Source organism: Phoxinus phoxinus (assembly GCF_949152265.1).
Source record: "Phoxinus phoxinus genome assembly, chromosome: 8".
In the NCBI taxonomy this organism is placed as follows: Eukaryota; Metazoa; Chordata; class Actinopteri; order Cypriniformes; family Leuciscidae; genus Phoxinus; species Phoxinus phoxinus.
The window spans coordinates 33242684-33268514 of NC_136883.1; the positions used below are offsets into that span (position 1 = coordinate 33242684).

The 25831-nt window shown below is 36.7% G+C and overlaps 2 protein-coding genes across 7 annotated transcripts in view; one reads left to right on the forward strand and one right to left on the reverse strand.

The window, feature by feature from the left end:
* The window catches only part of plin1 (perilipin 1), an 89829-nt gene that overhangs the window by 46127 nt on the left and 17871 nt on the right, over positions 1–25831 (reverse strand). For 2 of the 6 annotated variants that reach the window (XM_079621694.1, XM_079621687.1), the window contains exons 1-2: positions 4695–4813; positions 2843–2901 (exon numbers count right to left, since the gene is read on the reverse strand). The exons of 1 other annotated variant lie outside the window; for it this stretch is intronic. The gene's annotated coding sequence lies outside the window, so the exon portion shown is untranslated. Of the gene's footprint in view, positions 1–2842; positions 2902–4694; positions 4939–25831 lie in introns of those variants that run through there. 3 more of the 6 variants (XM_079621682.1, XM_079621677.1, XM_079621685.1) reach the window with 3 other exon arrangements.
* gnrhr4 (gonadotropin releasing hormone receptor 4) lies at positions 4904–13488 on the forward strand. Its single transcript, XM_079621698.1, has 4 exons — positions 4904–5326; positions 5691–6387; positions 9101–9305; positions 10620–13488. The coding sequence occupies exons 2-4, from the start codon at positions 5839–5841 to the stop codon at positions 11084–11086; spliced, it is 1221 nt and encodes a 406-aa protein (XP_079477824.1). The 5' UTR covers positions 4904–5326; positions 5691–5838; the 3' UTR covers positions 11087–13488.

Consider the following 25831-nt stretch of genomic DNA (forward strand, 5'->3'; position numbering starts at 1 on the left):
CCCATGAAAATGAAAGCTTTATCATAAGTTCTGCCGGGAAGACTCAATTACTACGTCAACTTTTGCTTCACAGTTTTTTTGTTTGCTGGATGCAAAAGGAGTCACTGAAACTCCTCACCACTAATGCACAGACTGACGCAAAAATGTGAATAGTCCGATTGCTGTTGGACTGTTATATCAGCATTCTTGGAACACAAAGGTGATGGAAAACATAGACTGTGAGAACTATAGGCTACTTGCAAGTTCCTGTGTGCCACATATTTTTTATCTATGTAACTGTCACAGTGGTGTTTGGTTTAGTTTTCTTTCATTTGGACTTGTCTGCCTGTCATCACGTCACGTGTCATCTTCACTGTCATTATCAGTTCAGCTGTATCACCTGTGTTTAGTCAAGCATTGTCATCTGTGTTTGCATTTAAGTTCCGTCTGTTCAGTCAGTCTTTTATTTATCTCCATTGTAAATAGTGTGTTGCTGCCTGTTCTGCTGTCTTGTATTTTGATCATCATTAAACCTGTGTGTAAAACCTGTGTGTCTTCTTCTTGTTCAGTCTTCCTGCAGCCAGTGACAGTAACATTGCCATGCATGACTCCTTATTCTGTACTTTTATTAACAAAGTAAGGACTGATTAAGTTTTCTCTTTGAACAGACCAAAATAGCGAACATATCTCTTGGGGCAATCTCTTACCCAATAGAAATGTGAGGGGAAGTAATGTTCATTTCAATTTATGTTCCTCTATTACTGTAAGGGTAACTTTCTTTTTATGAGGTTTCTGGAAATTAACTTTCTCTGAATGAGGGTTACAGGAACCGTATATTCTATAGGAAATAAGAATAAGAAAGAAAGGTAGCTATACAATATTTTCAAAAGCACCCATTCTTATAGCAGGTAATCTAACAATTTAATACTCTACCAGAACACGGCAGTTCAAAAGTCTCGTCATTCAAACTCTCAGCTGGTTGCAATTGCTTTCTAAGCAAGTTTGCCGAGCATTTTATACATGTGGAGAGGGGTTTAATAAGTTCTTCTATTCTCCCCGGTGACAGGATGTCTATACCTGAGTGGGTTTGAGAAGGAGGGGTTGTGTGATTGTTTATACATGGCAAGATTTAATGAGAGCAGACAGGGAAGGACCGTATGTGTTGCTGTGTTGATGTGTCAGACAGCTCAGTTCCCTGTAGCAGGGAAATGGGGCCAACTCGGACCGAAGCTCAGATCTGTCTACAACACCCTCTGAAGCGGAATTGAGCTTGACTTCTGCCACAGCACCCTCTCCTGTCTCCAGGTCTGGGTGGGTGGGAGGGACCTCGAGGTCACTATGAAATTAAATTCCCTTGCAGCAGCAGTGCTGACACCTTCTCTTTAATACAAAGCCTCCCTGAAATCAATTACGGTCATGCTAATGCTTAGGAGATATATTATAATAAGGAGCGCACGCCATACTCATTACATAATCAAATGTTGCATTTATTCTGGGTGCCAGTGTTGAAACCAGCTTCATCATAACAGTGGAGTGCAATGCAAAAGTAAATTATGATTAAAATATGGTTATACAATTAATTAAAGGGTTATAATTGTGAAAAAAGAGCTGCAAATCCCACATGGTCAAATTTTTTTTATTTATTAATCCACTACATATGAGAACATTAGCCTAATCTCATAATGATCAGCTAATTTTTGTCTGAATAAATTAAATTAATATATTAAATTGCACAAAAATAGATTTTAAAAATGAATATAAATACAGTTTATTATGCCTAACTATAGAGATATCTGATTCACCCATTTGGCTTTATTGATTTCAATCAAAAATGTTCTCAAAGGCCAGCTGGAGGTCTCAGATTGTTTCAGGAAAGTTTACAGGCTTTTTCTGTGAGATCAGTAAGACTGGCATCTCTGTTATATATATCTTTTTGAAATGTATGTTTGCGGAATACTAAATTAACTAGTCATAAATAACTTTTGTTTTCTAACCTAAACCACAAATCACCTTCCAAGCAAATTCGTGTCGATGCCAACAGACTTCTCACAGAAATCAGGTGAGTTCAGCAGAGAGAGACGGATAAATTAAATCTGATCTGAAAAATGATCTATCTATCATCACTTTTAAGATTTTTGTACTATTCAAATTGCAGTAAACGTTTTTAAGTGTAGGCTAAGTGTAAAACATCTGTCATGATTTACCTGCAGTGAAGTGAAGTGAAATATAGATTTACATTTTCATTTATAGTTATGGCATCACAAATATGCCTAAGAACATAAAGCTTTCATTCATATAGTCACACAGCAGAGGCTTAGGTCAGTCTGTTTTTCTATAGATAATTTCTTCCATAAACTGTAGGTTTGTCAAACATCAACTATTATATAGACTTTAAAATATACATTTAAAACAAGGTCTAAAGGCCCATTCACATAAGAACGATAACTTTATTAGCATCTACAACAACGCACTACATCGTTCTGTTTTTTATAAGCTTGCGCTGCAGTTTTGTCGTCTGCATGCAGCTTTAAATGCTTGAGCTCTTAAAACAGGATGGATTCTGATTGGCTATCAATGTTTTTATCGTTTATCAGCTAGAAAAAAAATCGTTCTTCTCTGTGCTGTTATCGTTATAGTTGTGGACTCTGCTATTCTTTAATATTTAGAATGATTTTTAGAAATGGAAGCTTTAGCGTAAGTTCTGCTGGGAAGACTCAATTGTTGCGTCATTGATTATCTTCTCATCTATCCAATCACGTTTTAATACTAGAAGTATAAAAGAACCGTACTTACACTTGTCTGAGTTTCTGGTAGAACTATATTTTTATCGTCATCATTCTTGGTGTGATTCACTATAGCCTACCTCAAAGCGTTTCCACAACGCGTTTTCGTTCAGAGCCAGCGTCACGTGACTGAAACCAGCTGAAACAGACAAGGAGATCAGTGAGAGGCGCTTGTCACTGTCCCGGCAAATTTGAAAGGCTGCAATGCACGGTACTTCATAATGCAGGATCATACTTATGCCAGGACACAGGAGATGCTTTTTACTGTCTGTGATTCATACAGTAACATCCGTTTGTTCGTTGTGTGTCAAGTTGCAGTTTGTTTGAAATAACGAACCTCATCACCCGAAAGAAAACTCGATGAAGTGCTATTGTAAGACATGTTGTCATAGCTTCTAAGTATTACGGCTACTATAGTTGCAACACACATTTGAAAAAGTGAGGTGCTAGAGAACACTATTAGTTTGAATGCAAAATACAATTTCACCGCTAAATGGGAGAAATTCCTACACAGTGTACCTTTAAAGGATAAGTTCAACCGAAAATGTTAATTACCCCATAATTTACTCACCCTCAAGCCATCCTGGGTGTATATACATCGGGTCAGAGGTCACTCTTCCGCTGTAACTCGACTTGCGTACAGCCATTACCGAAAGCCAGTGATTATAGTTTATAAAGTTATGAATATGAATATTTTTCTTATAAAAACGCATTGCTTTGCTTCAGAGGGGCTTTATTAACCCCATGTAGCTGTATGGATTACTTTTATGATGGATGGATGCACTTTTTTGGGCTTCAAAGTCTAGGGAACCATTCACTCCCCCTATAAAGCTTGGAGGAGCCAGGATATTTTTTAATACTCTGATTGTGTTTGGCTGAAAGAAGAAAGTCATATACACCTATATATGGGATAACTTTCATTTTTATTTGGGTGAACTAACCCTTTAATACTGCGTTCCAATTCGCATACTATCCATCCTAAATAGTATACGAAATTATAATTAGTGTGGAACACTTCATGCACTCAACAGTTGCAGATTTAATTATGTAGCGGAGGGGGAGGGGCTATCAGAATGACAAATTAACCTTATAGCCTTATAGTTCATACACTACATGGTTGAGTAGTGCATAAGTGCATTATAGTATATAGTGCATAATTTGGGAAACAACTCTTTCCTACTGTTCAGCTACACACTCAAAAAAGCCTACTTTTGGTTGCATTTTATTTTAAAGTGATGCAGTTACATCGTATTTACTCAAGTACTGAGTATTATTAATTAACTATGTACCTATAGAGTTACAGTTAGGTTTGGGTTAGTTAACTACTTGAAAATTATGCATAATTTACTGTTATTACTATAGTAAATAGGTACATGTAGTAAGTGTTAACATACTTTTTCTTCACAAAAACGGTAGGCTACATAATTTTAGGGCATAGTATAAGTAGGCGAATTTGGACGCAGTTTAATCGAACCGTTACAGTAGTAAGGAATATGCATCTCTTCAGTGAGTTGTATTATTTAATGTTTTTTTATTGTTCTGCTGACGAAACACTGCAAAAATATATTTGCAAAAACAAAAAACTGTGTATAATTATAACGTTAAGTGATCTAGGAGCTTATATAGCTTTTTACAGGAGATGTTAATTATTGAAAACAATGAAAATCTCTATCCCTCACAGCCTCGCTTTCATGCCTGTCATGGCGCTGCTCTGAATAAGGTCTTAACCTCAAGGTTATCGCCAGTTGGATTTATGAACATTTGTTTGGCACAGCGTGAAAATATGCGCTAACCAATTTATAATCTAATCTTTGTGTTTACAAAAAATAGGTTTGAAAATGCTAATTAAACAGTGTGAATAATTAAAACTCTTCTGTATAAGAACTTTGTTTCCTTCGGGGATGAGGAAATCAAATCCCTTGATAAACTCACCCCGTCCCACCACCGTAATTCGTCCTCTGTTTAGATGAAATTAGGGAATGCACATGGCTAAACATGGATCACAGCAAGTTCGGCAACACAACTTACCTACGGATGATACATGATGACAGTTCAAACTGACACGCGCAGCGGGAACGAGCGCGGGTGTTGTCACGTGACGCGCGAGGGAATTGAAGAGGCGCGCGCTGCAGCAGACGCACGCGGACATTCACACATCACTCTCCAACTGAGGTTGCTGTCGGAGTCGGAGACACATACTGATTATTATTGTCTGAAACTTACTTTCTACAGAATTTCCGTTAATTTAAACATTACTTTCTCCGCTCTCTTAAAAAGTGGAGGTTGGTGCATTTTTAGTTGCAAATGAGACTGAATAACTCTCTCACCAAGACGAATGTCACCTTGCGAACAGGTGTCTTGTTGGATGACAAACTACCCATCTGTCTTTGAAGTGTTTGAGAAGAGCTACATTTGAACTTGAAGATCGGATTTTAGAAATATATGGATGATATGAAATAACCGAGTTTTTTTTTTTTTTTTAGACAGTGAGATGAACAAACTACTTATTTCAAGGTCATTGGATTTATTGTAATGCTCTGATCATCCCGGGAGAAGTGCATCAGGTAAGTCTGAAAATTATTTTAATTTAGAAAAAAAAAAAAAAATCTAAATCAAAATACAGAGACTGTTGTTAAGTGAGTAGATTGGGACATGTTTTCGACTTTTAATAGCCTACTTATTCTAAAACTATCAACAAATGCATGCTTACATAGTGTTAGCAATGCATTTAAACATATTAAAGGAGAGTAGCCTAATCAATATCAAACTTGCATTATGATGGTAAATTTATTTTCAGTTATAATGGCAATTTTTGTATTTGTGAAATGCATTATGCTGATGGCCTGGCCCTAATTGCCAGTTTAATATCTGAATAAAATACAAAAAATTATTTCCAAAAAAATTTTTTCTTTTTAAATCCCACTTTAGAACTGTCAAATAAAGGAGCTTTTTCCAGGTACCATCACTGTCTATCACTCCCCAGGAATCATCATCATCATCATGGATCGTCTGTAAACCTCATTGTGCAGCAGGTAGCCGAACGAATGCAGCAAACACACACCTTTGCTCTTCAGTAATGAATGACAGCTCTCCAACATCTGAGAACATCATGTTTCAGGAGCTGACTGCAGATGCTCTGAACGGCAGTTGTGACTATACCATGCCCACGTGTAACAATGGCACAGGTGAAGCGGCGTTGCAGCTGCCCACCTTTTCCATGGCAGCGAAAGTGAGGGTGATAATTACCTTCACTCTTTGCGCAGTGTCAGCTGTGTGCAACCTCGCAGTGCTGTGGGCTGCCAGCACCAATAACAAGCGCAAATCCCATGTGCGAATTTTAATCATGAACCTCACCATTGCCGACCTGCTGGTGACATTCATCGTGATGCCGGTGGATGCCGCTTGGAACATTACGGTTCAGTGGTTGGCGGGGGACCTGGCTTGCAGATTGTTAATGTTTCTGAAGCTCGTGGCCATGTACTCGTGTGCGTTCGTGACTGTGGTCATAAGCCTGGACAGGCAGTCGGCCATTCTCAACCCTCTGGCCATCAATAAGGCTAAAAAGAAGAACAAAGTAATGCTGAGTGTGGCCTGGATGATGAGTTTTGTTCTGTCTGTCCCTCAGGTGAGGAGCTGCTTGAGTGATTTTTCATGTTTTTCTTTATGTCTTATCTCGGTGTGCTGCATTACTCAAAACTCACAAGAACCCCCAGAGTCTGGCGGAACACCCTGAAACATATAGAGAGATCAAAATGAAAACGACAGGCAGAAATATTCATATTTGTTTGTATTTAATCAGATTTTAAACCACAAATGCGTTCACTCTAAATTAAAAATATATTCAAATTTTTTTTTACTCTTTTAGTTGAAGTCTGCTATACCGTTTTAAAAACGGATTAAAATTTTAATTCTGTCATCGTTTACACACCCTCATGTTTGATCTTCTTTCTTCCATGGAACACGAAAGAAGTAATGTCCAAACTGCGTGTGTGTGTGTGTGTGTGTGCTCTTTTTTTATGTGATTTGTGTGGACACAAATATGTATAATGACATGTGTATTACAACTTAAACGTGGTTTATGAGGACATTTCATGAGTCCTCATAATTCAAATAGCTTAAAAAACATAGAAAACAATGTTTTATTAAAAATGTAAATATGCAGAATGTTTCCTGTCATGGGTAGGTTTAGGGATAGGGGCAGTGTAAGGGGATAAAATATAGGCTACAGTTTGTACAGTTTAAAAACCATTACGCCTATGGAATGTCCTCATAAGTATAGCAAAACAAACGTGTGTGTGTGTGTGTTTGTGTTTAAATCATTAGTTACATTCATTCCATCTTTGATCTCATTTACATGAAATGGCACTTCCCAACATGCTTGAAGTCACTAATGCCATACTCTACATACGTCAGAGTGCACCAAATTGGAATATGCGCATATTAAAACCATCATAAAAGACATGAAAGCCATGGCAGAAGGAAACAGTGAACCTTATTGTCCCTCCCACAAGGAAACCATATATGGTTGTATGAATGATACTGCTTTTAGAACTTGACCATTCTGCTAACTCTCTCCTTCTGTGTTTTACGGAAGTAAGAAAGTCATACATGTGTGGAACAGGAAAGGATGACAGAATTTTTATTTTTGGGTGAACTATCCCTTCAATTATATTACTGTATTTTATTTTGTGTACCGTACGTACGTATTCACACAACTGTATTTTCCCTTGGCAGATTGTCTTTAAAATCATATCGACAATCACGTTTCAAATCAGTAACGTATTCAATATTCTCCCTAGACAATTAGAATCAGAGCTATAAAGTGTTGCAAAATCATAGATTCATAGATGTTCATAGATTAATTCAGCAATTACAGTACTGAGAGCGTCTTCATCAGCCCTTTAATTTCACCTCATTTACCATCATGACTGGAGCAGAGACACGTTACTCAACATTACCAACACACACACACACACACACACACACACACACACACACACACACACACACACACACACACACACACTTCACTATCTTTGGACGTAATGGTTTTTATACTGTACAAACCCTTACACTAATCCTACCACTAAACCTAACATTACACAGAAAACGTTCTACATTTTTACATAAAATAAAACAAATTCTGTATGATTTATAAGCTTGTTTTCTCACGATGACACGAGTGCCCATGAGTGTGTGCATTCAGGTTAAAACCCCACTGGGATAGAAAAACATGAACACACACAGACATCTCCATAGACATAATGATTTTTTTAATTCTGTACAAAATGTATATTCTATCCTCTTACCCTAAACCTACCGATCACAGAAAACTTTCTGCACTTTTCAAAAAACATAACTTGATATGATTAAGCAGTTTTTCCCTGACGGGGACCCATTTTGTCCCCATAATGTAGGGTATACCTGAACCACACCCACCCACACACACACACACATGATAAATTATGCAGTTTGTAAGTCAATCATCATGTTCTTAAATCAGCTCACAAATGATATTCAAACATAACATATAAGAAAACGCTCTGCGACCTTCAGTTACAAGATCTGAAATGTTCAAGATGATAGCAGCGAGAATTACTGTGGAATGACTGTTAATAAGGGGTGATTCTCAATCAGAGGAGGCGTGCACATGTTAAAACACTGCGCAGTTGAACTAATACATGCAGAGACCTCTTTATTTGCACCTCCTGATGAAGTGGAGCGTTTAAAATCAGTGTGCTTTTACGTTTAGAGAAGGCAGCAAGCTAAAAGAACGAGGCCATATTACAAGCACCAAAACTTCACATCATGACAGCAAATTGTGTTTGAATGAGGTCATTTCAGAAAGGTATGATTGAAGATACAAGGTCACAATGGGCTAAAGCAGATATGTTGTTGTCATTTGTTTTTCCAATTGTTTTTGTGAATCACTTCTGAGGCATAAACAGACAGATAGCTTTAGTATGTCAGTATGCCAGTCTTCATTTGTCAATTGGCAATCTCCTCATAGATCGAATATAGTCAGACATCCTAATATTTATAATGTTCTGCAAATCCTGGGAACACTGACTGAATCCTGAGCTTTTAGCTGAAGGGGTATATGCCACATCTAATTTGCTACGCTGACAGTGTTCACTTGATTAGTTGGCTGTAGATCGCATTGAATAGTCAATTAGAGTTTGGGGCTAATTTTCCAAAATAACCAATTAGTCATTTTGACAGCTTCTAAATCAAGCTATTGTGTAATTGTTTCTTCTTAGTTTTAATGTATTTGGTGGTATATTAAACAAGTACAGTAGTTGTGATTGTAATTGCTGATTTGCTGAATTCCCCAACAGATGTTTCTGTTTCACAATGTGACCATCACGGTGCCAGCCAATTTCACTCAGTGCACCACCCGTGGGAGCTTCGTCAAACACTGGCAGGAGACCATTTACAATATGTTCACTTTCATCTGCCTCTTCCTGATACCTCTGGCCATCATGATCTGCTGCTACACGAGGATCCTGGTGGAGATCTCCCGAAGGATGTCCAAAGGCAACAGTAAGTGGAGTTACATTTGAAAGGAGTTGCATACTGTATTAATGGCGCCATCGCCATATGAATTAGCGTGTTCAAAGTATTGAGCTTCAGAAATGTCGTGTTTAAATTACTAAAATAAAAATGTATATACCCTGGTACAATATTATCCAAGCAAAGTATATCTCTCTCCAGACGGTTGTTATCTGATCATCGAACAGCTGCAGTCAAATTTACAGATGAACCATTCAATGTGATTTGCAACACTCTCAGGTTCACATGCTCCAGAGTTAATCTTTGAATTCTGGATCAAACCATAAACTGACAAAGAACATTTATATGTGTGAACCCACATAATCTGATCTAAATCGGGTTGAATTTGTTTGTTTTTGTCAACTCTAAACCTACTCTGAAACTCAGAGTTCGTTGAGCTAGCTTCGTGTAACAGGACACTGTCTTGATTTCTTCACTTGAAATAACAATATATGACATGTTTTCCTGAAATGGAGTAAAAAGTAAGATATTGTGCAGTTGAATGAAGTGTAAAAGTACAAACTTCCCAAAATGAACATACTCTGATAAAGCACAGATGTTTGAAAAATATATATTCTGTCATCACTCAACCATACAGGTGAAACTCGAGAAATTAGAATATCGTGCAAAAGTTAATTTATTTCAGTAATTCAACTTAAAAGGTGAAACCAATATATTATATAGACTCATTACATGCAAAGTGAGATATTTCAAGCCTTTATTTGTTATAATTTTGATGATTATGGCTTACAGCTTATGAAAACCTTTTCACAATATTCTAATTTTGAATTTGGGGTTTTCATAAACTGTAAGCCATAATAATAAAAATTATAACAAATAAAGGCTTGAAATATCTCACTTTGCATGTAATGCGTCTATATAATATATTCGTTTCTCCTTTTAAGTTGAATTTTCTGAAATAAATGAACTTTTGCACGATATTCTAATTTTTTTGAGTTTCATGTATGCAGTTCCAAACCTGTATAATTTTCTTTCTTCTGTGGAACACAAAAGAAGGTATTTTAAGCAAAAGTGTTTTTTGTCCATACTAAGAGTCAATGGGGTCCAATCATCTCAGACTTTCATTATATGAAGTCATAATATTCAGTTGAAAGATTCTTCAGTATATCTGCTTTTGAGCTCCACATACAAAAGTCACGCAGTTTTAGAATGACATGAGGGTGGGTGAATGATAACAGAATTTTAATATTAGAGTAAACTATCCCTTTAAGTCCATAAAACTTTAAATGTGTTTGGACCATCATTTATTTACTGCACATTTATAAAATCTTCTTGCTTTTACAGTCTCTTCAAAGGAAATCCACTTACGGCGTTCCAACAGCAACATCCCAAAGGCCCGAATGAGGACTTTGAAAATGAGCATAGTCATTGTGACGTCTTTCATAGTTTGTTGGACACCGTACTACTTGCTGGGTCTCTGGTACTGGTTCCTTCCTGATGATTTAGAAGAGACTGTTTCTCACTCATTGACTCACATACTGTTTATTTTTGGACTTTTTAATGCAATTCTGGATCCCATCACTTATGGCCTCTTCACCATCCATTTCCGCAAAGGACTGAAGCGTTACTGTCGCAGCGCGGCTGTACTCACAGAGTCAGAAAATAACTCCATCATGACGGGCTCATTGAAATGCTCGCCGTCTCCGTTTCGCATGAAAAGAGTGACCCAGACGAGTACAGGAGCTGACCCACAGCAGAATTTGGTGGGTGGGGAAGATAAGAAGCCAACTGACAGTAAAAACAAGGAATAGTGGCAACCCTACCAATTCAGCCTTGAAAGTGTCATTTGATTAGAGATACGGATGTGACAAGGCAGGTCTTGTACTGGCTGTCTACTGCTCACAAGAACAATGAGACAACAACACATACCTGCCTGTTCTCCTCAACAGCAAGAGACAGAGTCAAATTGAGCCAGTGCGTCGCATCTTTTGATTCATTCACTGATGAGCTGCGTAAATTACTCGAGGTATATTTAATACCCATCTATTTTCCTGATTACGTTTTGTAATCATTTTCTCTTTGCTAAATATGCCAATCATGTTTTTTTTTTTTTTCAGATTAATTACAATGTTGCTACTTGTGGCTTTTGTTTTAAATGTCATTTACATCAAGGGTTTTATCTCGTACAAATTCAAGTAGTTCAGCATTTCCACCTGCTATCACAAAGGGCATCGCTCTTGAATTGCTTGTTTGTGAGGAAATTTCTTTCATCTACAAACAAATGAGATGTGTGAATTTAGCGTTTTGAGATATTACAAATGCAAATTAATGTACACTGGTTCTTGAATAGTTTTCTGGTGTTAATTGGAAAACGTTCAATGGTACCATTTCAGGAATCCTAACCCAGCCTCTTAAGATGGTATCGGTTAATGTGTAGACCTTTTATTGTATAGATTCAGAATCACAGCCTCGAGAGGTCCTGCATTGAAGTCTGTGCTATTATTACAGGGCAGCCGGATCTCATAAGAATCTATATTTAGTAAAGTGTAGCCATGCAGGGGACAAATTGCATCGCCCTGTATGTGGCGTTTACATGCTCGCATATAGGCTGTTATGTGAAAAATGGATGTATTGACAGCATCTAAAATCTAAAAGTGTTTATGCGCATCATTTTAAACATAAAAATCTTTCTGAATTCTTTATACTGTAAAAAAAAGTTGCTGCCTTAACTTTTTAAGTACAACTTAGATGTATAAGTCATTTCAACTTAAATTACATTACATTAATTAACTTACATTAAAAAGTTTGTTGAATCTTGTATAACTTGTATAAAAAAATAAAATTGTAAGCACCACAACTGTTTTCAACATTGAATATATTAAGACATGTTATAGCATATTATAATGATTTCTGAAGGAAATTCAGCTTTGACATCACAGGAATAATCTGCATTTAATTATTTTTTTAAATGTTATTTTAAAATGTAATAATACTTCAGAATATCTCTGTTATTCCTGTTTTTTTTTTATCAAATAAATGCATCCTTGGTAAGCATAAGAGACTTTCAAAAACATAAAAATGTACCAATTCCAAACTTATGAACAGTAATGTGTTCTTGAAAACCTTTGAAATGAGTTGAGTCTGTTCATACACATAATGCTTGAACTTTAGATGCTGTCAATACTTTAAAAAACGTACAAAAAAAAAACGTATACAAATCTATTATCACACTTAACATGCAAATACAGACGAATGTTTAGGAAGAAAAAGGTTGTACTCTAGACAACACATACGATCACGTCCCTTGCAGTTGCAACAAGGAGAACTACTGAGCTTTAAAAAGAGATTGGATGCATAAGTAGGTGGTGAATGTGTTTACATCATACTTCTCAGGGAAGGTGCTTCTTTTGTCACAGGGTATCGAAGTCCAACTGGAGACTGACAAACTGTAAAGCTTTCTTTTTTTAATGTCAGGTGAATACTGTCATCTCTGTTGATGTGATGTTATGTGTTCTGACAGTGCTTGAATCATAAGTAATAATCAACATGTTTGAAAGCGTATTTCTGAGAGTCACGTGACATCCTCTAGTTGTGCTTCTTGTGTTTGCCGTGTCACTGCAGGGTGTACGTAGGCCATAATGACCCAGATTTTCAAGCTCAGTAAATGTAATAGCCCTGCGAGAATGTGTACTTGAGAAGGAAAATGAAAGGGGAGTGTCAATCTTTTCTGTCAATCTGTCATGAGTGAAGTGAAGATCTATACACTTGCGCGTATAGTGCATCGCCATTAAGTGAACCACAGCTGCACTTTCATATTCCATACAAATGGAAACATTAGGTACACATCAAGTACTGGAGAAACAGTGCCTGATGTTTTTGCAGTATAAAATGTATTTAGGCATTGTCTGCCAAATTTACTCATTATATCCATTATATATATTAGCCCAATAAGGCATTAAATGGGCGAAATACATTATTGAATGATGTGAGTAGATATGGTATTTATATGAACTGTTGACATTAATCTGAAGAAGAGGTTACTTGCAGTGTTAAAACCTTATTTAAATGCATGATGCCAACAATGTGTTTTTGAGAAAAAGAAGTTGTTCTTTTATTTTGTTGTGCATGATATATGATAATATTGTATTGTGTGTCATTATGTTGTCTGTTTTGGTTTATGTGGAGCAGTAAAAAACGTATCGCTTTTATTTACAATCCCCTTGTTTCTTTTAATTAAGCTCAAATGTGTTTATCATTTATCCACAACTTGTTGAACATACTGATAAAGGTTTAAACAACTATATTATGATTTCTAACCATTCTGTTCTCACTAAATACATTGTAATGGATTCATATTCAGACATTCATATTCATAACAGATTCTTACCTAAGTGACTTTAATGGCAATTATAACGTTAATGAGCATACATAAAACATGCTATGTTAAACAAAAAGACGAGAAGAAACCTCTAACTGTGAAAGCATCAATCTAGCTGCTTTTACTGTTCAAGTACGTTCACTCTTTTACATTCCCTCTTCAAGGTTCTTAGGATGCTGGCTCTTTGCATTTTAGCCAAGAACATGTAATATAGACTCTAGAGCTGGCTTCATGGGTTTCTGCAGAACCAGTGTATTGGTTTCTGGGTTCTTCAAAGCAGCAGCAACAGTGTTTTTATTGTGTGTTTTTTAAGAACCAAAAAAGGCTTTTCTATGATATCAGACAGTAAATTCTTGTTTGGTTCAAACTTGCACCTTTAGCTGTCTAGAATCTTTAATTCTAGCTGAAGATAATTCGAAATGTCAGTGGTACAGTTTTCATGTGATAAATGTAAATGTGTCTTGAAGCTTTGTTCAGGGACAATGTAAGTAACGACTGACAGCTGTGGTTTAATTCAGTGTGGGTGTAGATCTTTATTACTAAAGTGAGTGACAGTGACAGCTGATAAAGATCAATTTTGAAAAGACAGAAAATGTATGAAACGTAAATGGAAATGTGCAACAAATGCACCATGACTGCCACAAAATTCCGGATGACAACATCTCCTGTTACCATTTATTGTATGAGATGATTGAATTAAGTCACAAATTATTTTGGGCAGGCTCAAAAATCATATCTTCACGCCATCCAGCAGTCTGGTATTTTCTAAAATATTCACTGTCGTCCATGTCAACACAACAACAAGGAGACAATAACGGTAGCCTATCGTTCTCAAAAACTTGGTGTTCAGTCTATAGGCAGCAGGGGTGTAGAATTTAGTAGGGACGCTAGGGACGTGTCCCTACCAATATCCAGTGACATTGATATATATCCTTAGCAATAATTTCGATCAAAACTATATAATGATGTCCCCGTCCCCACCAATATCAAAATCAAACCTATGCCACTGATAGGCAGGTAATGTTTCTTTACAAAGTGACATCGCCAACTACTGGCCTGTCATTTTTTAGTCATTTCCACGGATCCGTGTGAATGGTGATCGTTTTGACAACGTTGTCAATTATATGTGAAAAACGCAAAGGAAAAACGTTTCCATTTTTAGTACATTGTTGTCGTGTAAACCTACCCTAAAACTGCCGGAAAAATGTATCTCGTATCAAATGCAACTTGCGCCATCTAGCATCTCAGTCATTGATAGACATGCAAATGACCTCAAAAGACTTCAGTATTAATATTACTGTAATATTATTGCAGTGTTCATTTTCTTTCTTGTTTTGTACATTGCAATGGACTATTTTTTTACTTAATGCAACCTTAAGAAGATAATACGCTGTAGGTAAAATTATGAAATTCAATTTAATTTACAAAAAATTGTCTCAGTGATAAATAGTACGGTATGTGCTTTTGCTCAATTGAAAGTCAATGTGAATAAATGCATCAGCTAAATAAATGATAAAAATGTATTTAGGATGGACTAAAAATACAACAGAATACAATAGCCCATGGTTCCTCCTAAGATTTCATCCTTATCTTGCCCTCATATTTTAAATGGAGTTTTTCTGTTCCACCTACGACACTTTGGCTTGAACTGTGGGGATTGTAAAGCACTTTTCTTTGCAAAGCTGCTTTGGAGCTACTTGGAAAAGCACCACACACACACACACACACACAAAAGAAGTTTGAATTTAATTTAATTATTGATCCTTCCCACAACTTCTTTTCCAGGGCAGATATTTGTGCACATTAAACAGCATCCAAGGAGTCCAGTGTTAAGGGGCAAACCTCTAAAACATTACATAACTTAAATCAAATTCTTTATTTTAAGATCTTTTTATGCATTAAAAAAAACGGACAAAGACTTAGCAAAATGGCTATTGCAGGCTTTGAAATCTTAGATAACTCACATGCAAGTTCATATTTGTATTTTGGGAAAAATACTGTTTTTCTTCTCACTATCAAATGCCAAATAGCTTTAAATATAGAATAACCCAGATGCAGATGGTTTTTAGGTTGGTTCTGGGGTGAAGTCTTTGAAGGTGTCCAGTGGGAAGGGTTCACAGAGATTGCAACTTGATTTTTTTAAGAAACCTCTCAACTAATGTTTAGCGATGAGCATGGACATATGTAACCATCATCTCTACTTCTTTTAAAGAAGACCTATACCACTTTCTTTAGAGTTTAAGTTTGCTTTTTGAGCATGAAAAAGGTCTGCAAAGTTACAAAGCACAAAGTCAGTGCAAATGGTGTTATTCATATCAGTAAGCACTGTTTCCGAACTGCCTAAAATAGGGGGTGGTTTGAAGCCTGGCTGAGTTGGTTTAGTATAGTGTGTTGAGATTTGCCATTATGGTAAGGGGAAAATGGTGGTAAATTGGTAAAAGTGGTTGACCAATCAAAGCACACTGGTCCAGCTGACCAATCAGAGCACAATTGCCTTTTCGGAGGGAGGGGCTTTAGAGACTGGAACTAAACAGAGAGTTACTGACAGACTGGGAAGAGAGGTGCTGCAACAATTTAAAATATGTGAAAATATGGTGTCTTTAAGGAGGAGTTTTCTCATTACTACTACCAATTTGACCAAAAGAAAGCAACACAAGCTAAGAAAGCATATCCATGCTTCCCCTTTCTACATAAATGACTGCACATTTCAGATGAGAGAAGACCAACCGGACACGTAAACCAAGGCAAGGTGAGTCTGCTCACAAACAGAAGGTGCACAGCAGGTGCAGACACAACAACAATGCTCTGAAAACCATATAGGTGATTGAAGATTTCAGGAGGGACCCCTTATATCCAGACCGTCTTGACACCAATAGCTTGATTGTCACCTCTATTAAGTCTTTCAATTACCAGGGGATCGTAATTTATCCTAACATGAACTCTGTCTATGTGACAGAAGGCTCAATACAAAGATGTACGTAGTTTCTGTGACCTATTGAAAAAATCCAATCTGTTGTAGGATTTAGTGGCCTAGTGTGCCTCATCCTATCATCAACAAGACTGTTTTCCTGTTGCCTTCCTGTCAGCTAAAAGTTTTATGGAAGTAAGCAATTCATCGATTTTTTTTTTTTTGCCTTGCAAAAGTATTAACACCCCTTCATTTTTTTCATAGTTCATTTGTTTTGTTGCAGCCTTATCCACTTTATCTTTATCAGCCTTTACTTTTTTCACATCAATCTACACTACACCATAATGAAAAAAGTCGACAAATACCGGGAATTTAAACGTTAAGCCTTTTGCTTGACTTTGATTTGATTTGATTTATTTAATTGTATCCAAAAGACCTTACACATGAAACATAAAAAAATCAAAGGCATCAAATACAATCGAGGATAAAAACACAATAAAGTCCAGGACTTATTTTCATTGTGGTCCTCAATTTCCATTGTGGTCCTCAGTGTTATCCTATAAGACTATGTTATCAAACAGCTTATAATGAGTTGCTAATGTTACACAAACCATGTATGGATACCCAATTTGTCAAGATAGAAAACAGTTTTAAATTGTAATAAACTGACTTATATTTCAAAAACGTTTAAAAAAAAATACCTACCTCAAACCTTTGAATGCTTTTGAGTGTGTGTATATTATTTTCTGCCCCCCTGAGTATAAAAACCTTTATTAATATATCAGCCCAACATCCTTCACATTCAATTCTTGGAGAAAGTGGGCGATTTATCCTACCCATCACTTTTCTCATCACCTTGGGCTCAATGGATAAGGAGGCGACCCAGTGCAGGGCTGTGTTTGGGGCACTTGTAAAGAAAGGAAAGATCCTGGGGAAATTATCAATATAAGAATCTAAAAATGACTCAACAGAACTAAAATTGAGGAAATCTACAAACCAAGTTATTTGAACTCTTTAAAAGTTGGTTATGGTATAGTGAAAGTGAAGTAAACGCCAAGTATGGATACCCAATTTGTCCTCTGCATTTAACTCATCCAAGTTAGTGCGCTCACACACATTACAAGCTTTGAGAAGTGAACACACACTGCAAATTGTGGACACACACACCCAGAGCAGTTGGCAACCATTCGCTGCTGAGCCCGGGGAGCAATTGGGAGTTGAGTGTCTTGCTCAAGGGCACCTCAGTCATGGGTTTTAAGGATTCACTCCCCCACCAGTACTGAGATTCAAACACACAACCTTCAGGTTACAAGTCTGACTCTAATCATTAGGCCATGACTGCCCAAGGCTACACCAATTAAAGACTTCAAGGGCCTCAATTATCAATCTAACGTAGAAACGAGTGCAGAAATTCACCGGGTTCACATTGTGATTCATGAAACAATCCCATCCTACAAATGATCAGACGTTGAAAACAATCATAATTTAAAGGGGTCCTATTGTATGCCCTTTTACGCAAGTTTCATCTGCTCAGGTGTAAATATTAAGGATGCCATCAATTTCAAACCAATTCAAGTCTGATTCAGACTAAAGAATGTTAACAAACAAAAGGATCGTGCAGAACGGATTTCATGCACGGACTTTTTTCAAGCACGGATTTCACAGGACGTTTCAGAGTGGTATGTTCATTTTAAAGCAGATGAACCTGTGATAATGCATTTATTTGTCAGGAGCAACACATTTTCTTAAATTTTCTTTGGCTTTGTTTGTATTCATCCTTTTTATTTGATGAAAACTGGTCTAAATCAACATTCCCTTGTGGGATCACTTGATATGCTTCTAGTGCTTCTATAATTTAAAGCTCATATCCCCTCTTGGTCTTTTCAAAATAGATCATTGGGATTTATATGCCTGGAGGGTCATGAAATTGAAATGCGCATTGGTAGGTCAATTTAATGAGCATGTATGCTTGCCCACTGAATCAGTGCTTTTAAGACCACACTATTTTTGGAGAGGAGCATTAAGAAATTAGGTTTGCATTGAAATTGACTCCTGTATTTCAGAAACATGCCATTCAGATAACGCCAGCCTCTGAAAGCTGCTGCCTCAGTACAGAAACTCAGTCATTCTTAAATGAATCACTCTATCTGCTACAATACAAACAAAGGGGCACTCAGATACAATTAAAGATGCTAAGAGCATGCTTTGATGAACTATTGCAATCATACGGAAGATATTTTAAACAACTGAAGAGCTCTAAAATGAGAGGCCTCGTACCGCCTGCATCATAGCATCTGCTTTGTACCCGTGGCAAAAAAATGAAGAAACAATCTTTTGATTAGATAGCAATTCTACAGAGAGGACACTCTATACTGATACTCTGCTGAGGAGCACACAATTGAGTCGTCTTGAGGCTTTAGTGTTTATCAGTGAGAAGCTGACAGAATGCAGAAGCTTAGCAGGGCTCTTTTTTCTACTTGAGTAAAAGAGGTTTACGGTACAGGCTTGGAAAAATAGCCTTTAAAAAAAATATCTGGTAACGTAAACAACAAAATGATTCAGGGTTCAGGAACAAAGATGAGCAGAGTATCAGATAGCCGGTGGAAGCAATTTTGAAATGCAAATGGCACAATATTCGCAGTCTGAGCAGAAATGTTTAATCCCAATCAGAACACCCTCCAGTCTCTCATTCAGCTCATGCTCCGCATTCATCTGTGTTTTGTACATGCAGTATTTGTGTAACCGGTTTCTTGATAGATCATTTAAAAGAGGATTTCAGTCTATTCTTTGCTTTCGAAATGAGGAAAATCCACCAACATTTCGAGTGACTGTTGAGTTAGAAACTCACATAGCTTTTCTGTTTTTAAGAATATGCAATTAAAACGAAATAGTTTTGGCAGTTACGCTTTTAAACGCTCGCGAAACGTGCACGATGCAACTTATTTTTATTTATTATTTCACTCATTATAAGTGAACCTCAATAAACATACTTAAAAAAATGTCATGTCATGTCATGACCCCTTTAATATCCTTGTAAAGGTTGAATCATTTTTTAATTGTCTTGGAAAGCTGAATGGAAATTTCCAATGAATAAATATAATATGGAAAGAAAAGATGTGAATGTAATCCCAATTCCATTAAAAACTAATTTTCACCTGTTTGGATGTCCTGGAATACAAAATATGGCAGATATTACTTTGGTACAGAGATGTGATTTGTGTAACACCACTTCGTGCACCATGTTGAATTCATGTTGTCATAAAAAGGACATAAAAAAGACATGTCTTTTGGTAATCACCTACGGTGGATGGTTTGCATGTCACACCAATGATTATAAAGGCCTGTCATAGTCAGAAGGACCGGTACAGATTTGAAACATCTGTCCACTGGATCAGAGAAATAACCATTTTTTTCCCTCCACTTCAAGGAAAGACTGATCGAGTAAGGCTGAATGATTTCAACCTACATGAAAGACTTTGATCATAATAAACAAGGTCCAATATACAGAATATTTCATGGAATTCACAGTAGTGAGCTGGTCAAAAAACATGGCACATTAATTCTAAAAATAATCTTATTGTCTTACTCTATTGTAATCTTATTACAAACACAGACAAATGTCAAACTGTTAATTACAGTTCTTAGGTTCTCAGAAATGTCTTCAGCAATTACACTTCATGTCAGAACCTAAAGATTTGATTCTATTACTAAGAGTTCTCAGTTTATTGCTTTACAATGTCAAGTATTGTCTTTGGGTTGAATATTGGAAACCTCCCATTCCAATCACTGCAGTGCTTTTATTTAGTTAATGATCATATAAATAAGAATAAATAATGCCAATAATGAAACTGAGAGAACAGAAGATTAAACTTCACAATGATGGGTGTAATATTTAGTTCATTTGTATGTGTTTGAACAAATAAAGGTCAGTGATATCATGGCTGTATGATCAAATATAACCAGGCGGGAGTAAATGAAGACACAGCTAATTCACTGAAACAGTAGAACAAGAAATGTGAGATTTCTAACGCACAGATGCAGTCAAGTTTTTGTCCGATGCTCATGTCAGACCACTTGGTGTTTGAAATGACCTTTACAAGCCTTTTTAATCACATGGCATTATGATTATTATATATACATAAATCCACCAGACAGTCAAAGAACAAGATTTTAGTTTTCGCAGTTTAATTTAACTTGCATTTTGACTCTGTCACTATAGTATATGTTACAGCATGCGTTGGGGAATCAAAACACCATATCACTTGGGGAGGGTGAAACAGATAGAAAAGGGCATCTGAGACCAAGTTATATAAAGAGAAATGTGTTGGTCAAAGTGAAAGGTCCCGTGACATACACAACAGAGCTGAGAGTGTATCTATAAAAAGGGGAGCGTTAGAGGAAAATAAATGAAAGATGACTCACCGATGACACAAACACATTTTCTATCCTGCATATGAGAACATGTAGTATATTCAGAAAACAAAACAGCTTGTTTTCAAATACAGCCATTTTAATCAAAAGTAATCTGTTTAGACAAACTAGAAAATGACTAGATATTGCCAGTTACCTTGTGTTTTTGCTTCATCAACAAAAATAGTTCCAAATGACGCCACATCAGAACCGTCGCAAGTCTTTGAGCAACACACAGTTATGGTTTCATTTCTCAAATCAGCATTTTTGAACAAATCAGTTCTATGAATGATTCAATGACTTGCTTTTTGGGCAGTGGCTGGGTCTGAAATCGCATACTCTATGAGTACGTACTACTTCTTCGGAATAAAGTAACTACTTTGTGACTGTTAAAAAAGTATGTTCTGTATAGTGTGAAAGTGAAAGTGTGTATAAAAGTTATCAGTTGCATCTCTTCACTGCCATTCACAAATCATTCCTGTGGCCTGTTAGTAAAGTGTCCACTGGATACAGACTTTTTATAGTGGACAAAAGGTTCTTAGTGGACAAAAGGTTCTTTGGATTTCAAAAGTGTTCTTAACACTTTGGTTTAAAGTGTTGGTTTAAAGAAAAACATGGTTATTTTAAGAACTGTTCAATGAAAGGTTCTTTGTGGAACCAAATTTTGTTTTTTCTATATGGCATCGCTAAGAAAACCCTTAGTGTACTGGAGTATCCTACTGGAGTATCCATATATTAAGTAAAAACCCTTTAGATAACTCTGGAAAGTGACATAAAAAGACTACATAGACTTCAGTAAAAAGACTGAAGACATCAGAAGACTACAACGGACAGTCAGGACTGCTGAGAGGATTATTAGTGCCCCCCTGCCTAACCTCCAAGATCTTTACACCTTCCGAGTGAGAAAAATAGCTAAGAAAATCACTTTGGACCCCACACACCCAGACCACTTTCTCTTTGAATTGTTGCCCTCTGGCCGGCACTCCAGCGCATCGAGCACCAGAACAGCTATAGGCACAAGAACAGGTTTTTTTCCATTAGGCTATATTCAATCTGAACAATTAAAACTCTCATAACTGGACATTTGTACATAACATCTCAGAACTGTACACCTAAATACCATCTGAACAATAATAAATATATTCTATATATTTTTTCTCTATTACTTTACTATATTGGATAATACATTTTTTAATAAATATTATAATTGGGTTATATTGCATTTTTATTGCCTAACTGTATTTTCTTCTGCACTGGAAGCTCCTGTCATCAGGACACATTTATTGTGTACACATACTAGTCAATACAGCTCTTTATGATTTCTGATTTGTTATTAAAGACTGTTCTTGCTGGATTCTCCTACGTTTTGTAATTTACTACAATCAACTGTCAGGACATGACAGAATAACCAATCCTCTAACGAGTAAAGATGGGGACTTATGCCGAAGTCACACTGCACGATTTTAGCCCAGATTTTCACTTGCCGAAAGATTTTGCAAGAATTTCAGCAAATACTACCGGTATGCAGCTGGAAGTTCAGGGAGGAGTTTTAGACCAGAATATTAGCGTAGACATAAAATCTACAATTATATCAAACAGAAAAAAGCACAAAAATGTGCTTGACCAGCCACAACAGCAGCACATTGCAAAATGATTGACCTCCAACTCTCTTTGCAGAACACACAACCCTTGCTCCCGCTTCTCCCCAACCATTTCCTCCTTTGTAATCTTTTTTTCTTTCTCTCCTTTTCACTGCAAATCAACGCACAGACAATTTGGATTGCAAGCTTCTCTGCAGGCTACCATTAAAGTCCGGGCTCACGTGTGATCTTGCGTTGTTTCGTTATCACTCAGAATAGCATATGACTAACGCGCAACGCACCACTGTCTTTAGACTGGGTTTTTCCTGGTCAGTGGTGGAATTGTTTTCTAAAACTGGAAAATAGCACCAGGGAACGTTTGTGCCGGAACACGCCTCCTCTTTTCACTGAACCGCCCCCGGGAGCGCAAGTTCATTCCCTAATTTACCGACGTGCGTCTGTGGAGGGAAAAGTCCGCTGTGCACGGGTGCAAAATAGGAATGATACATGCGTCGGTGTACAAAGTCAATTGCGCTGGGTGCAAGATAGGCTCTCATCTGCTCCACCAGGTCTTCACCTCCTTCGGCTCTGTCTCAGTCTATCGTTCTCCGGGTTTCGTCTGCCAAGTTTCTATCATGGCTTCTCCCTCCCCTTGACTCTGCCGTTGGCTTTCGTCCTGGCTGTTCTCTGAGTTTCCACCATGGCTTCTCCCTCCCCTTGACTCTGCCGTCATCACCACCCTTGTCTTGCATACTCGTCATATCAATCTGTGTCCTACCCTTCGTCAATACCTTTCCTGTCATTTGTGTTTTAGTTTGGTATTCCTGTTTTCCTCTGTTCCCTTTCATTCATAGTTGACCTAGATTCCTAGTGTATGCCAATTTGTTACCTAGGTTACTGATCAAAAAAAAAAAATTATTATCACATTATTAGACAAAGATCAAACAACAATTTGCAGGCCCCCTGTGTGACCCAGGAGTTGACCCAAAAAAAAAAAGGGGGGGGGGGAAAGGAAAGGAAAAAAAATAAAAACACTGCATGTCTATAAAACAATTTGTTCACGCATTATGAACTATATATCCTCTCTGCTGTCTTTAAAGTTATATTAATAATAATCATTTGTTTAGCTTATTCGTTGGTTTCCATTTAAACAATGACAGTGAAAACAGCAAAAAAAAAAAAAAAAAAAATGTTTTCTGTTCATATAGCACAAAATGGAGTTCTGTTTTAATACTAATCAGTATTCAAATTGGAATACATCATCTAATAATGTAATACTAGTGCAGAGTTTCCCTCTAGAGCACAACACATAAATGCATTTATTCATGCAAGCTCATTCGTCAAGATAAACAAGTTTCAGTCAAAAAATTATAGACCATTTCTCATTCAAAATTATATCAAACTGCTTTTCTATATTTGAAAGTAGTCATATTACTTTATTATCTGTACTTTTCAAATTAAATGTCACAAAGGTCATGGGTTTGTAAAGGGTGTGTGTGATTCAGATTCTCCTCCAGGGGCAGCTGCAAATTAAAACAAGGCTATGAGAAAAAGAAAGCAATTAACAATGATAAAATAAAGGTTTTGTCTTATATACTGAGCTGCAAAAGCTTATTGTTTGCACTTTAGACTTTCCATTCCCTAACCTTTGCTTTACACATCTGATGTCATAAAGGTCATTTTATTGGTTTGTAAGAGAATGAGTCTAATTAAATTCATCAAGAAGTAACGGAATTAAACAATGGCAAATAGGATAAAAGAAGCAATTAAAGGTCTATTTTAGACCTTCTGAGATCTTAACTCTCTACATTCTCTTTAAAGTCTTTAGGGGGGAGATTTTAAGGTTTACAGCTAGGCAATGTTTTTTATAAACACTTTTTGTTATGGTTGAAACTCACATTCCGATAGCAATCAATGATAGAAGTGGTCTACATGTCTGTGGAAGTGTCTGACAATTTCTTTTCTTTCAATAATTGCATTTGGTCCGAATGAAATGGTAGGATGTTCCTAGCTGTCGACGTATGTACAGTATTAACCTAAACTACATTTTTGACAAGATTCTGAAGTATAGTGAACGCTCAGTAATGCTTGTCAAAATGTTGTTAAAATTGTTCTGAAAAGTCTTCAGATATAGGCCTACATGAATATATGACGATTGAGAAAGAATCTGCCTGCTTACTTGAGGGCACCTATTACTCTCAATCAAAATCGTATGTGTAATTCTGTAGCTCTATTTCATTTCTCCACCTCTGGTGTCTGTAAACAATCCGTCAAGATGGAAATGCTGTCACATATCAATGTCTCATTAAAGATCTGCCAACACTGTTGCTGTCTAGACGCGGGTTCGGGTTGCCATGCATGAATTATTTAGACAACAAGACATTTTAATTAAACAGTGTACATTGTAATATCGGTCTTCCAAACTAAAAGACGATATCATCATGTTATATAGTTTTACAATTTCCGTTGACCTAAACAATGGTTTAATAAATTATGTAAGCATACGTCTCCTATTGCACAGATAAAATGCATTTAAATATAGATCAATTATGCATTTATGCAATTATGCATGAACATTTTAGTGAGGAAAAAAACGTTTAAAGACATTAAAGTGAACGTTATTTGATTTTTTTATTCATGCATACAAAATCTCACACAAAAGGTCTAGAACGACTAATCGCCAAAGATTAAGTTATTACATTCTTTGCAAAACACAAGGTGACATTCATCCCAATTCCATTATTTTGACATCTTTGATCTCCATAAGATTAAAATTCCACAATATTCCCCATAAATCACAAAAGCTTTGTAAGAGGGCTAATGAATGTCAAAGAGTTAATATGCAAGTCTGTGATGAAGTAGCTCTTGGCATGAATATAAAGGAAACTATTCCTTTCATTTAAGACAAACTGACGACCTCTGAACTGACGAGTCACGAAACACTTTCATAACAGTTCGAATGAAAGAACGAAGGGCACCAATCAAAGAGCACCTAATTGAACATGACCTTGCCTCTTTTTTTTTTGGAAGTTAGTGTCAAGTTTTCTCTTTGGATAATTTCAAGAGGAAACTGTGGGAACTCGTTGCGCTCTCAGCACTTTGGGTACACGATGGGATATGACAGCTAGTGCTGCTCTTTACATGAAAGTGAGATTTGGAGCTCACAGTCTCTACCTGTGCTCTGCATGAAATGCTAAAGGTGACAGCAGTTGCTCTGACACTGCAGCTGAACTGTGGCGACATCCATACTCAGTCTCAGCCCTAGACTTAAGTCTATTTC

Excerpts from the sequence above, each read along its gene's own strand:
- gnrhr4 (XM_079621698.1), top strand. The coding sequence starts at position 5,839 with ATGAATGACAGCTCTCCAACATCTGAGAACATCATGTTTCAGGAGCTG. Across the intron at positions 6,388-9,100 it reads TTGTTCTGTCTGTCCCTCAG|ATGTTTCTGTTTCACAATGT; the intron begins GTGAGGAGCTGC and ends ATTCCCCAACAG. Across the intron at positions 9,306-10,619 it reads AAGGATGTCCAAAGGCAACA|TCTCTTCAAAGGAAATCCAC; the intron begins GTAAGTGGAGTT and ends TTGCTTTTACAG.